Raw genomic sequence first — 14691 nt, forward strand, 5'->3', positions numbered from 1 at the left:
CTTTATTCGTCAGACACCATCTTTGTGCTTAAAATCTGCCACAAATGGTCTTACATGCGTGGCACTTGGAAAATGGCACTGTCAACTCCAGTGCCCGCTCCCTCTTCCCCGTCCAGACCTCCGTAGGCGTCTCCTATGAGACTCGGGGCAGACAGCACCACTGACCCTGAGACATCACCCAGCCGGTGTCCTGGTCCTGAGGGTGGCAAGAACAAGCGTGCAGGTGAAGATATCTATCTATCTTTCTATCTATGTATCTATGTATCTGTCTATCTGTCTTTCTGTCTATCAGTCTATCTATCTATCTATCTATCTATCTATCTATCTATCTGTCTATCTGTCTATCCGTCTATTTACAGGAAATTGTTTGCCCATGAACACAGTACAACTCCACTGACACAGCTTTTGCCACACATGCATGCGTGTCCAGCAGACATCCTGAAACACTGGAGACTCGCAGCTATCACTCACTCCCTGACAGTGACGCTGTGACTGAGCATCACATAACAGCGTATCCCGGGAGGAACAGCTCATCATATGACAGTTTGTCCTTGAAATCATCAGTAGGGTGCATAACCTCCGTTAACACTCAGCAAATCCCTTCACTACAAATAAATGAAGGTCACAGAGTTTAATTCACATATGAAAATGGACTGAGAGTCAGATAATATCAATGTTCTTTCATAGACTTAATTATTTGGTCTTGGCTCCTGGCTGCCATTGAGCTATGCTCATTCTATACAGTATGGAAGAGCTGGATTCGTTCAGGGCATATGTGAAATGTTTCTGTCTAGACTGGGTGGATACATTCTTTGCCTTTCACGTTGTGCTACACCTATATGTGCTTTATAATGATGACTAATGGTAGTTACATTATGTTTGAAATAAAATATGTGACTCAGAGGCAATAGCTGGGAATTCAGTTCCCAAAGTCATTAAAGCACAATCATGTCTGACAAAAGTAACCACAGAAATGTGCACTTGCATATGCACACGAGTACATTCACAGACACACAAACATGAAAATCATTGAATGAGAGACACCTGGATTCATTTGTTACTTCAGTTATTTACACATTTACTTATATGAACTTCATTTTGTTTCCTATTTATGTTTCTTTAGTTTTATTGCATTAAAGTTAATACAGTAGGATTAATAATATTTATTTATCCTATGTTGTCTCACCTTCCCTTGACACTTCTGTTCCGCTCATGGATAGCTGACCGCTTTACTCTCATTGGCCGGTGAGTGCAGAGTGAGCCTCCATGGTGACTTTTGAACCTCTCGATGTTTCTGTGTTTCCTGGTTTGACTGGTTCAGTCTCTCATTTGAGTCCCCTTTTGTTTTAGGTGGCAGGAATGGAAAAGGACTAGGGTAGGGGTGGGGAGTCTGTGTGCCATACCTGTCTGTGTCTGAGCATGTTTTATTTTTTTTACTTCATCCATATGGCGCACACACACAGACAGACAGCAGCGCCACAAAGTCCTCGGTGGCCAGGGAGCAGTAGCCAGGGGAGCTGCAGCTGCATGCTTAAAAAGCTCTCACACTGGGCTAACTTATCTCAGAAAGGGAAGACAACATAACTCTCCATTTTGAGGGCATCACACTAAAGACTGTGCATAAACATGAATGGGTGTTGTTAATTAAATCATTTCGCTATGGTATTTGACGTGAGGGATTGCCATCCCAGCTTGGTTTCTATACTGGGGTTGGAGATCTCCACACTGGGGGTGTGCAGAAACCATATGCTTGGGACTGGCACATGCACACAACATGACACAGTGGGGTCTGAGGCTCTAAATTTGGAGCTAATGCAATACATGTATTACTTTTTTAAATAAATCTTTGCAGTGTTAATAACTTGCAGCAATATATCAACATAATGTGCTACTTGATATAACAAAAGATGTAGAGAACACATTAGACAGATGGATAATGTCAAATACTGTATTTGGAAAAGCTATTTAGTTCACTGAATGTTTTATAAGTATTATATTTTATATTAAAAGATAATTAAAGATTAAAAGATTGAATAAAAAAAGATTTATACAGAAATTTAGTTTTTGATATACAATACCTCAGTTTTTATCATTTTCCATATGTCTTGGATTTTGTTTAGTGACTATACTTTTAAGATTAATCTAATTTGCAGGAGGCTGAATTAAACTTAATTTGAGGTCAGAGGAAAAAGAAAGAGCTGAAGGTAAAAAATGAGGTGATCACACAGCAGTTCAGGTTTTCATCAAACAATCTCAACAGAACTTGCATGCTGAGGAAAAAAGAGGAAGCATGTCCCAGGAAGTGTATCATGGGTAGGGGCAGAATTTACTTGGTTGCAGGCGGGACTGTTGGACGGCGGCCTCAGCGGCAGCGATGGCTATCCCAGCGTCCTCAAGGTGGGCCTGAGTGACGCTGCTCTTGCTTTGGCTTCGGGATGGGCCGTGGGAGCGCAGTTGGCCATCAGAGGATGACTTGGAGCTGCTCGGGCTGCTGTGTGACTTCTCCAAAGGGATCATCTGCATGTCTGCAGGAAAGAGAAATGGATGTTTACGAATGACAAGAAGATAAGTGGAAACGGAGGGTGAAAATAAGCATGGTTTCTTAAATGCGCCTTCAATTTTCTGCTCCACTGAAGCCCAGATTGTACCATAAAGCAACTGGAGTGTAATTATAGTTGTCAAGACATTATTAGCATTTTGGTTTCTATAGTAACAGCCTCTATTTCTATGAAAACTGATTGACCACATTTTAAATCACAGCTTTTGTCACAATTGGGAACCTGTCAATGTTAAAATATCAAACTAGTCATATAGAATATACAGATTAATGGAAAATTATTGAAACTAAGGATGAATATGAGGCTAGAACAGATACATGTGGTGTGTCATTTTACCCTTAGCTGGATCGGGAAAAAGTCCATGACTTCTGCTCTTGATTACAGAGTTTTTAGGTGAATCATGAATCTCATCTCCCAGTCCTTGAACCTGTCCCATAACATGCCCAGACCCCAACACAGGTCCTGACATGTGTCCTTGGCCCTGTCCCTGACCAGACCCAGACCCGGGTGGGCCTTGAGCGGCATGGTGGGCTCTGTTGTGCTCAATGCTCTCACTCTGCTCCATCAGGGGCAGCCAGCGAGGAGTGTTGTCCAGCTGGGTAGTGTTCGACAAGTCAATCAACACCTGAGACACAATAAGCGAAAAGAAAGGAATAGAGAGAAAAGAAAATAAGATGAGAAATGAGAACAGTTTTACAAAACAGTAGCAATGCTCAATGTATTTAGCATTGAAGGCAGTCTGAAGAAAAGCTGGTCAACGGAACAAAACAGTGGGAACCTTTTGTCCTGGTTAAACACAAAATGTATTTGACAGCTTCTGTGTCCTGATTCAAATTCCAAAAGAACTTACCTCTCCAAGGAAGTCATTGGAGGAGGTTCTGTCATAGTCCCACACTGTCACCTCCAGTGTCTTTTTCTTTAACTGGATAGAAAGAATGAAAGAGGTGTTAGGGGCACATATTGTGATGAGGGATCTCATGTGAAGATGAGTGAGTCAGAGAAGTGTTTGTGTGTGTGCTTGTGTTTGTGTGCATGTGGGTGGAGGAGAGAAAAGAGTTTGGGCACACTTTACATGCAGTAAGAATGAATGCGAACCTCGGAGGGTCATTTATTTTAATGAGCAAAGATACGAGAGGTTACTTTTGAAAGTGTGTGTGTATCCCAGTGAATGTGTAGCATATGTGTGTGTAGTATTGGAAGTGGGCGAATGAGTGACGCAGCAGCCTTTCTGAGATCGGCAGTGAGACGTGATTAAAACAAGGCAGCCCCAGAGGAGCTCACAAAACCACTGGCTTCACAGGCCTCCTTTCTATGACCACTAAAGCTACACCGCATCTGCACTCATCCCTCACAGCTGTAATTACTGTCTGGGTTGTGTCTCAGTCGCGAGCGGCACATGCTCCTCGCAAACACAGACATCCGAGAACGGAGCACGCGCCCGAACACGCGTTAACACCCAAGCTGAGAGGCGAGCTCACGGGGGGCATGATTACCAAGTTTCTGCGACTCTCCTCTTTTCAAATGACTCGCAGTTAGGCTTTCTGAGTGGAGGGTGTGTGGGAGCAGAAATGATGGTCGTTAAGTTGAATCTTGGGAGTGCTGAGAAGAGGTTGCACTGGGATACTGATAAACAGCCCCGGGGACAAGGCATGAGGACTGAATCCTAATAAGAGTATAAGGCATCCACTTTTCCCTTAAGTGACCTGTAGCGCATACAGTAACTACACAAACAAGACACAGCGAATGCCTGTGTGTGTGTGTGTGTGTGTGTGTGTGTGTGTGTGTGTGTGTGTGTGTGTGTGTGTGTGTGTGTGTGTGTGTGTGTGGGGTGGGTGGGTGGGTGTGTTAATGTTATTCTGCACGGTACCTGCTCCAAATGAATGTTCTTGTAGATGACAGTCTGGTTCCATTCAGGGTTCATTGTCTTCTGGGCATACTTGGTCCTTCTCTTGTTTTCAGCACTGATAAGTCGGGACATTCAGAATGATTGTCAGCATGAAATTAAAATTTCTCTTCCTTGCATGACCCCACGGTAAAACATCACCAAACTGTGATATGCTGAATAAATGTGGACTGAAGAGATGTTTGTAAAATGGTCCTCGTGTTTGTGTGGAGACGTCAGAAACTAATTTAGATGTAAAAACATTTTTGCATTGTCAGTTTTGACTAAGATACAGAATCACAAATCACTTCAGAGACTGGAGAGCTAAACGTGAGAGGCATGGAGAGAAAAAGGAATTATAGAAGTGTTCTTAAACACCATGAAGTAGAGCAGACAGTTGGACAAACAACAAAGGCCACAACGAAAGGGTGGAAAACCACTTTGGAGACGTGGAGTAATTTACACAAAGAAAAAAAGAAAAAAACGTAACACCAACTAAAAGCAAAAGATCAGCACCACACTACCTTGCATTCTGGACAACCATGACTTGGCTGAGGGAGTCCAGAAGAGGAAGAGGAGGGCAGATATCACAAACAAGAAAAGCAAAAACACAAAAAACTGTCAGAGAAGCCCAAGGAGCTCAAAGTAAAGGCAGTAGAGGATAGAGATCTGAGGCAATCAATATTCTACAGGGTGTATCAGTGTTTTCGTGCCAGAGCGATGCATGTGACGCAAGACTCCCGAAAAAACCCTCACAAAGATTACACTTGGCTCATGGGTGATTTAATAATTCACTATTCTGAACTGCTGTTGGGATACATGGTTGTGCACTTCGCTGCTGGAGTCAGATAAATACATTACGAAAATATTCCTCACATGAAACCAGAACAAATGTGCTCTCCTACAGAGCTTTAATTTCTAACTTACAGTGGGGGTAGAGGGGGGGGGGTGTATAATCGCATAAACAGGTCTGATGGAGTCATTATCTAAGAGCAGATACTGTTACACAGGAAGATAAAGGTTGTATCGATCTCTTCTCTGGCTCGTCACAGGCTCTCGTGAAGCAAGACAGCGATGAGAGTAGGAAGCCAGGGACCTTCTAAAGGGGGAAAGTACTTCCTTAAGTCCAAAGTGCACAGAATATGAAGAGCTTGTGACTCCAGCACAGTGTATGTTTGCACACACGTAGTCTATGACCTGGTAATCTGACGCATTGTAACGTAGCAGTATGGTATCTCCTGTCCTAGCTATGTGTAAGGTGGAAAAACACCCATCCATCGATTTGCAAAGACAAATCACACTAATAATGACTGCCTCATATCATGTCCTGTCTCATTCTCTCATAAGAGCTCAAGTAGTTAGTAGTCGTGGTTTCACACAGCACAGTCGATACGAAGTCAGAAAGAAATAGGGGGAGAGTAAACAAGACAGACACAGAAGCAGAAAGGCAGGGACACGGACCAGACATTACCGAGAACTCAAACACACTGAGAACTCACCCTCTTCCCGGTAAGAGGTAGACCTTGACGAAAGGGTCAGAGTAGCCGTCGTTGTCCCTCGGGGCTAAGTTTCTAGCCTGCAGGACGTGTACGATCAGGTTTCCTAGGTTCCTGTCATAGTTGATCTGGAGCTGAAGGGTAAAAGAGCGAGGTGGAGGCGGCGTGAGAAAGACCAGAGTCTTGAGTTTGTTGCAGTTGAATTTTCCTTTTGTGCTTTTCTTTTACCTGAATTTCTCCAGTGATGGGGTGAGGCATCGTCATCACCTCAGCTGGCTGAAAGGGGAAAGGATAAAAGGGGGGCGAGGGGCAAGTAGTAGTTAAAAAACTGATTGGATTAGTTCCAGAGACAAAGTTGACGGACCCGACTTGACCACCGAAGAAATGTTCATGATGGACTTCAGCCATTACCCTGGGAATTGGTTGCAGTGTATTGGACTTTCTTAAAATGTATATATCATATTGTCAGCTACAAGATGAATGGGTTGCAGAGTAGAGATTTCACATTGGATCTATGAGTCTCAGGAGAGAAAAGTCCTCCAGTGAAGTTTTAGAGGGTTAATCTATTATTTGAGCTACTTAACCATTAATAGAAGAAAAAAACTTATAGGCCTAATGCAACTTCTTTTTGTATTTTTTAAGAATCAAGCATTTAAAAATGTGCTCATAATATATTTCCCTTTGCTGTATGAAAGTGCATTCCATGTGTAAAAGGCCCCTAAAGCCAGGGTCACACACTGTACCACACTGTTTTCTTGATCTATTGTAATTGGCCTGTCACTCTCTGATGAACACAGTCACACCATTTGACCTTCACATGCAACTTCCTCTTTGTAGTGTTACGTGATGTAATACTAATGGAATCTCAGCAGCCAAGGACCATGACGGATCACACCAGGTTCCTCTGCAGGCTGATACAGACCCTTGCCATTATTCATTCACACTCATACTGTACACAAAATATCGGGCCCTGACATAGCTGTACACTACTTCTAAATATGTATTTTTTGCAGTAACTGAACTCTTCGCTACTAAAGAGTCTGAGATGAGCCAACAGCATCGAGCATCCATTACCTTGTGTCGCTGTTTTTTGTTTATGGCGGGGGACGCGGGCTGGCCAGGGCTCGGCACACCACTGGAGGCAGCCGATCCAGTCCCCGAGTGGAGGAGGGCGGACCGCTCCAGTGCAGACAGGACCCCTAAACTCCCGGTCAAAACCCCTGTTCCTGCCAAACCAGGACCCTGCTGCTGCGACACCTTTTGCAGCTCTGCAGCCAACTGGTTAGGATCCACCCCAGGGGAACGCTGCCCACCTTATGAGACAAATGTGTACAGTGATGCGCATTGTGTTCATGTGAAGTAGGTACACGGATACATGCATGCATGCAGACAGAACAACAAAACCTTGTACATACCAGCCTTAAGCTGGACATGGTGCTCCAGGGCTTGTGGGTGCTCGGGGTCAGACAGCATATTAAGGTCACTGTTTGGATCCATAGAGGAAATTTGTAATGGAATATAAACCAGTGTATATTTAGCAGTAATCAGTCATTGAGTGATATTTGTCAGACGAAGGGGTGTGGAATGAGTAGCGAGAGAGAGGAGGAGGGGGGGGGGGTGCAGAGTCACCATATTGCGACTAAACATGTAAGAGTTTCAGTGGGATGGAGGGATAATGATGACAGATGTAACTCACAGTCTCACGCAGAGCTCCGCCTCTGCACATGGCTGGCCCATGATGCACTGCACTTCTTCGTAAGTCTTCCCCATCAGAGGGACTCCGTTCCACTCCAGCACCTGCATTCCTGTGGTGTGATGAAGGCAGATTCAGAGACAGAATTCCCAGACAATATGTTATCGCCTGTGGGCATATGCATCTCACCACATCTCTAAATATGAAACATGATTAGTTCTAGTGCAGCCTATGTAATGCTTCAATTTATTGTACAGCCAGGGGAAAACATTAATTATTGAATTTTTCTATTCAGGTTTTTTGTTGATTTTGATGTTATATCATTGCACACACACACACACACAGCACTGCAAACAGTATATAATATACACACAAATCAGTGCACAGCAAACTCAGACCTCCACTGCAATGCCAGAGCTGCACGCGGCCTCACTTACACAACTGAAACCTGGTCCTCAGATTAGACCTCTGCTTCTGAGGCAACTCACAGGCTGCTGTGACAATAAAGGCTTGAGTTAGTATCTCCATTCCCTTCTGCACGAGCCAGCGCACATGCTCTCACCGTATAATTCACCATATCCTCCCCCCACGTTATTTGTCTTTGCACCTGAAGGCATGTTCCGCCGCCATTTTCTCTCAGAGAAACATAAACATCACATTTGCACAGTTGCATTTCAACGTACGCTATAAAATAAATGTTAATGGCTTCACCACTGTTATTATTTCTTCATCGCATCTTATAATATCAAAAAGAACCCGGTCTAACCTTGGCTGTCCCAGTATTAAGAAAAATGAATTACAAGAGTCTCAAATATACATAAGCTGATCTGTCCTTCAACCCCCTCCTTTAAGGCAAAGTCATGGCTGTCCCCATGGTGGAAATGCCACTGAAGAAAGAGTCTAGAACCAATTTTGTCCTAAAAATATCTTTAAACTGTTGGAATTACCATTAACGTCCCATTCCTTCTCTAGAGATCAACCATTTGGTAATTCTAACAACTTCAAATAAGAATTGAATGGGGATTTTCAAAGGATTATTGTCGTCTGTGTGTGTTTGACTATGCGGAGGCCTGCTTTTTGTGTGTTTGTGTGTAATGATGCTAAATATAGCCTAATGACTAACACAGCCCAGTGCTGTGGAGGCGGAGTTGACAGGCTTTTTTCCCTGTGTTTGGATGTAAGAGGGAATGAGACATGACAGACCACAACACAGCGGGCTACAGCCGCCTTGCACATCTCCATCTGGAAATCATTGATTCATGCAGAGACTGTAACTGGAGGCATTCGCTGCTGCTCGTATTAATGACACTTAAAATGTTAGCTTTTACACCAATAATGTCTCAGGCCTTAGACATCATCTGTCTTACTTTGTACAGTCTCACACCAAGCAAACTCAAATGAATGCATTTCCTATACCAGTGTATTCGTTCTTGTGGAATGATGGAAATGTGTCATGTTTTCTTACAATTCCAAACTATTTCATTACATAGTTGAAAGTTGTAAAGTATAAAAATAATAAAGATTTCCTTTATGAACTCCTTTCCTTATTCTTCTCTTACCTTCTACAACCTTTCCTGTTTGTTCTGCCACACCACCAGGGACGACCTTGGCAACGTAGGCTCCGATCTCTCCTCTGCCCCCAGGAATGTCCTTTCCACCCACTACACGAATTCCGAGTCCATTCCCTGAGGGGAAAATAAACAAACCAAATCCCAATCAGTAAAACAAGGATTTCAAAGGATTGTGTTGATAAGCTTTGCAGGATATGTGTTTGCTCTTTGTTTGCCGTATACCTGACACACTGGTGTCCTGCAGGTCTCTCTTAAGCGTGACGCAAGTGTGAGGGTAGGCATAAGGGACCAGTGTCATCTGAGAGAGATATTAAAAATTTAAAGAATGCAGTACATTGGTTCCCCATAGGTTTTCATGTTTTCAGGAAGGAAAGAAAATCGTATAAAGCGGAATGCTAGCTTGGATCTCACCTGTCTTCTGTCTGACATGCTTCCACTTGGCAGATGCCCTTCTATCGGCTTGTCAAACCAGTCTGTGTCCTCTCTCCTCAGGTGGTAGGCTAGGCAGGGAGAGGTAGTGGTTAAAACCATGTCCACACAATCGCACACCTTCTATATCCCTGATAGCTTGATACATTTCTGCTTTAAACGTGTTAATAGCTACTTGGGCAGAGATCAATCTTGTAATCATCCTTTGGAAATGTGTCATGTTTGTCACACATGCATCCCTGGTTGCTTGAAGGGAGAACGATCTCTGATCTGTCCCATCAGGACACCTGATGAGTGAAATCAAAGGAGTATAAACTCTGCTTCCCCCCTATTAATATCGTCTGTGGGATTAAATGATCTCTGTAAACACTGAAGTCATTTTCAGGAGCATTTAAAGTATGCCATGCTTTTGATACCATGCAGTGCTCCGTGCTCTGGTCGTGAGGGCTTTTCTGTCCACGTTTTCATAGCTGCTGTGTATGAAACATTGTTGGTGAAAGAGGCCCTAGGATATTTAATAATATAAGTCAAAACACTGCAGTTGGAATTGTCCCATTATGTGTTTTTACTCAATAATTGTAATGCTTATCATAATAAACATCATTTATTTGGACTTATTTGTTCCGTATTATTTCTTAATACGATACTCTGAGGGTGCGGTATAAGTCTACCTCCTACTTTAACTTATGGCATAGGATCGATAACCATATAACTGTCAAATTTACTCTGTATTTATGTACTGGAAGTGCAGTGTAACATGGCACCTCACAAAGCTCATCATACAGACAATCTAATACCTTTTTAACAATGATATGTAACATCTAATAGATTTTGTACCCTCATTGTTGCAAAGCTCAGAACATTTGCAGTTCGTGACCCTGCTGTCTTAATAAGTCAGGCTGGTTGGAAATATTCTACATTAGATATATGAGTAATCACTTTAGTGTTCAATGCAGTACTTTGTCACTAAGGATAGAATGTGCACAGGTCTGCTGAATGTCTCTTTGAATTATCAGTGATCTAATCTCCCCAAGAAGATGCACCAATAATGAGGAAGAGAAATGGCCTGATGACCATTTATTCTGAAGGTAAATGTTGCCTCTTACCCACGTGTCTTAGATATAGAGATTAGAACACAATTATCAGTTCTTGTCAGTGTTAGACTTTTCTGATCTAGAATCAGTCAACAGTGGCAGAGTGAACCTGTAGAATTTGTAAAATAGGTCTAACATGTATGCACTCAAAAGCACATGTATATCATTTTATGATATATTTTTTGTGGGAACACTTATACATGATCACACAATATACACATGGTTTTCTGAAACAGTGCATGAACATGAATACTGGGAATGGGTCTGATGTGCTTACAGAACCATGTGCAGTCATTCCAGAATGATGTATAAATCAAATCACTACAACACAATATATGACACATAAAAGATATCTAGTGCCATTAAGATGGGATTCATTCCAGAATGGATTGGACATGTCAACTACTAGAGATCTGCTAAATGACATGTATTGTATACAACTGAGATGTGGGTCATTCCAGAATGAGTCTGGTTTTACAAAATCAACCAGGGAGGTGGATCATTGAGAACCATGATATGCGGCATGGAGGCATACAGTCTCTGTACAACTACATGGGAATCGAATGCTGTCTCACCTTCTATATTCCAGTTTGGGCCTCCAGCTGGGATACAAAGTTGTATATATGTTTTTTTCAAAATGCGTAAACATTAAGGTAATTCATCTAAACAAACTACAGGAACTGTTGCTAAGACTACTGTATAGTGTGTATACTTCAGCCCATGCACTGAAAGCAGTCAATGTAAGATGCATGCTTGAAATACTGAGTAAAGTCTGACATTATTAGCCTGTCAGACAGTTTACAAATTTAAGCAAAAGCATTTTGACATATAAAACATGTAAAATACACTTGAGTTATTAAGCCATCTATCAATTCATGTAAGACTGAGCCAAGTCTTAGTACTATAAAATACTCTACCGTGTCTGATACTTTCATGAAAGATTCTGGCATCATCTCTGTTCAGAGCCAGCATGGACTCACTTAGTGCTGTAATCAAGGCAGATGGACACTTTTAGGTGTTGTCAGGACAAATGCCACCTTATCAACAATTTAAGTATACTGATTGTTAAATGGTCCAGAACTTGATTTTAACATATTTATTACTGCTATGCATTGTAGTACTTATCTGAAAATCAATGCAGATGACAATTAAGCAACTAAAATGATCCCATTGGCCTTAATATTTAATTTTGTGCAGCGTCTAACTTTACGAGTTTCTACCAAATGGAGGTAGAATATCTAAATTAACCATAAAACATATCAACTACTTTTTCATATTTCATACTGATCTACCGAAAGGGAATTATATAACCTAATGGAACACTGCCAATCCCACTCTAACGAATGTAGAGATAATACATGTCAATATTTTCAGTCAAACACTAGGGGACATGGACATCTCACGTGGCAATGAGACATCCACAGCAACAATCAACAAGCAAAAAACATTCACTTTATTAAGACGGAAATGGAAAAACATGAATTGCACAACATGCAAGGATGCAAAATTGGGTACAGATAGAAAATTAAAGACACATAGAAACAGACAAATAGTTAACACAACATAAATGAGACAATAATTTGGTGTCTAATGTATTTCTTTCACAGATCACATATAGCTGCATGAAAGTCCTTTAAAAATAGAGTTGACATACAAATATTTCTCCTAATTGAATTGCTCTTAAATTGGTATCTGTGTCACTGACTTGATCAGCGAGAATCAACTACACAAAGGGAAATGCCATGAAAAATACTTAAGTACATCCATGATTCAGCAGTTACCTGTCAAGTTACTGCTACTAGTTGCTCTTCAGTATAGCTGACAGGGTGCCGTAGACCAGTAAGAACATGTCTTTTTGAGGCAATGATCTAACAAAGACACTGTTTCGCTCTGCAGATTGGTGGTGGGGGTTGGATAAAAAGAAAGCGAGGATCCCTAGACACTCCTTGTCATCATGTAAAAATCTTTTTTTGCAGCTCCGACAAGTTCCAGGTGGTCTCCAAAGCATCCCAGACATTCTAAATGCCATTAACCAAACATTTTGAAACATGTTCAGTAGATTGCATGTATAGGTCATTTTTAGGCTGATTTAAGTTAATGAGGCACTTCACATATGAGGTGATGTTTGAATATTACATTGTTATTTAACAGTAACCTACAAATTGCAAATATAGGGCTTTTTTCTAAACACGAAGCACATATCTTTGTAGTTCTATTTAGAAAAAAGAATCCAGCTCCTTCTACCCCTGCCAATAGGCTTTTCTCATGTCATTATACACCACAATCTCTCATAACATAAATATTTATGCAGTATTTTATTTATACTACAACTGTGGATGTATTCTCTGTACATGTTCACTGTAGATACTTTGCTCAGAGGTACAATAAAATATGTTGCTCTCACTAGGAATAAGGCAGCTGTAATATGGAGAATATGTATGAATATGTTCAAGGCCATACAGTTTGTGCATAGCAAATTTAGTACCACTGGGCTTTGAGTAACTGTGAAGGAGTAAAGCCAATGAGGAATTAAAAGAGAAAGCATGCTGATGAAATCATAGAGCAGAAATGGATATAACTGATTAGTGACATACATAAACTCAGGCCAGGAGTATTATGTACCGGTGAGCATGCAAACAAATAATGTGACATTCAGGGAAATACAGTTACAGACAACCAACAACAACTTGATGGTGCGCTGATAATAAAGGATGAACCAGTTAATGCAAAACGTCGGTGAGACCACTAAGCATTAGCATGCATGACAAGCAAGTCCACACAGTCGAGTTGCTGCAACAGTCTGAGGCTCCATTTACCTTCGCTGTCAGACATGGCACCTTGCAAGTCATCCATGATGAATGCAATGTCTCGATCATAGCCACGCGTTCGAGATTCCTCCCTCATATGTTGCTGTACCTCTGGCAGGGAATGGCTAGACCCAAATTGGTCCCTGGAGTCAGCAGAGATGGGAGGGAGAGGTCCAGCTGAGGCTCTAGCCATGCCCATAGGCTGCCCCACTGGGCTCAGAGGGCTCTCTTCCTCAGAGTTCTGAGCCACAATGGGGATGCGGCCCCGGCTTTGGCTGATAGGTAAACTAGTTGGCTTTACTCTGGCCACCCCAGGGGCAAATGCTGCATCCAAGACCTCTCCCTCTGTTTTAAGTCTAAGTGAGGAGCTGGATAGGTCCCGTTTAATAGATAGATCCAAGCCATAGACAGAAGAGGGCCGAGAGGAGGGGCGAGATGAAGGTCGGGAACGACTGCCACTTGGGTAGGTGCCATCATCCTGGACAGTGGCTCTGATAGGTGATCCCAATCCAAGGGACTGCCCAAGATTAAGAGAACCAGCTAGGTTGGCCCCGAGAGAGGAGCCCAAGTATTTTTGCTGCTCAGACAAGTTCTTTCTTAGCCCAAATGTAATCTCATCCTGAAGCAACCTAGCCCTAGCTGCTAGATTGCTAACAGAGGAGGCTCCAGACCCCATGTAGTTGCCATAGTCAGGCTCCAGGTCCCTACTCTCCTGAATTGGGGAGAATTTTGTGATCGCTTTAGGGTCTATTAGGGCCTTTTTGTTCTTCATCTGTTTTTGGTAAAGCACTGCTGCTGGTAGTTGCTTCGCAGCCTGTTTTTCAAGGGTGAGCCTGCCAATGCTATATTTCTCTCCTTTAGGAAAGCTGCGAAAACTGCCATCACTGGGGAGATACTGGGGTAGTCCCAAACCTGTTAAATGTTCTAGCCCCTCAGTTCCTCGCCGGAACTCTTGCTTGATTTGCTGCTTCAGTAGTTTAAGTTCATAGGGCTCTTCCATAGTGTCATCTTCTCCTTTACCATAACCTTGAAGACGAGATGAGCCTAAAAACTCTGCCACCTAAAAAAAAACAAAACAATAGATATAGCACATATTTAGTGTTATCGATGCAGAAATTTTTATTAAAGTCACAAGATAACAGGAGTCCTTCAAGATTGTTA

At 42.2% G+C, this 14691-nt stretch overlaps 1 protein-coding gene across 6 annotated transcripts in view; it reads right to left on the reverse strand.

The window, feature by feature from the left end:
- The window catches only part of pclob (piccolo presynaptic cytomatrix protein b), a 33228-nt gene that overhangs the window by 6723 nt on the left and 11814 nt on the right, over positions 1–14691 (reverse strand). For 3 of the 6 annotated variants that reach the window (XM_047339963.1, XM_047339966.1, XM_047339967.1), the window contains 17 exons: positions 13540–14590; positions 11641–11709; positions 11299–11325; positions 9612–9700; positions 9423–9498; positions 9189–9314; positions 7633–7741; positions 7352–7419; positions 7011–7249; positions 6165–6212; positions 5940–6070; positions 4965–4991; positions 4426–4519; positions 3409–3480; positions 2895–3183; positions 2331–2525; positions 55–196 (listed from right to left, as the gene is read on the reverse strand). In XM_047339963.1, coding sequence (XP_047195919.1) covers positions 55–196; positions 2331–2525; positions 2895–3183; positions 3409–3480; positions 4426–4519; positions 4965–4991; positions 5940–6070; positions 6165–6212; positions 7011–7249; positions 7352–7419; positions 7633–7741; positions 9189–9314; positions 9423–9498; positions 9612–9700; positions 11299–11325; positions 11641–11709; positions 13540–14590 — 2852 coding nt within the window. The remainder of the gene's footprint in view (positions 1–54; positions 197–2330; positions 2526–2894; positions 3184–3408; positions 3481–4425; positions 4520–4964; positions 4992–5939; positions 6071–6164; positions 6213–7010; positions 7250–7351; positions 7420–7632; positions 7742–9188; positions 9315–9422; positions 9499–9611; positions 9701–11298; positions 11326–11640; positions 11710–13539; positions 14591–14691) is intronic. The other 3 variants (XM_035156638.2, XM_047339964.1, XM_047339968.1) reach the window with 3 other exon arrangements.

Source organism: Hippoglossus stenolepis, chromosome 5 (assembly GCF_022539355.2).
Source record: "Hippoglossus stenolepis isolate QCI-W04-F060 chromosome 5, HSTE1.2, whole genome shotgun sequence".
NCBI lineage: Eukaryota > Metazoa > Chordata > Actinopteri > Pleuronectiformes > Pleuronectidae > Hippoglossus > Hippoglossus stenolepis.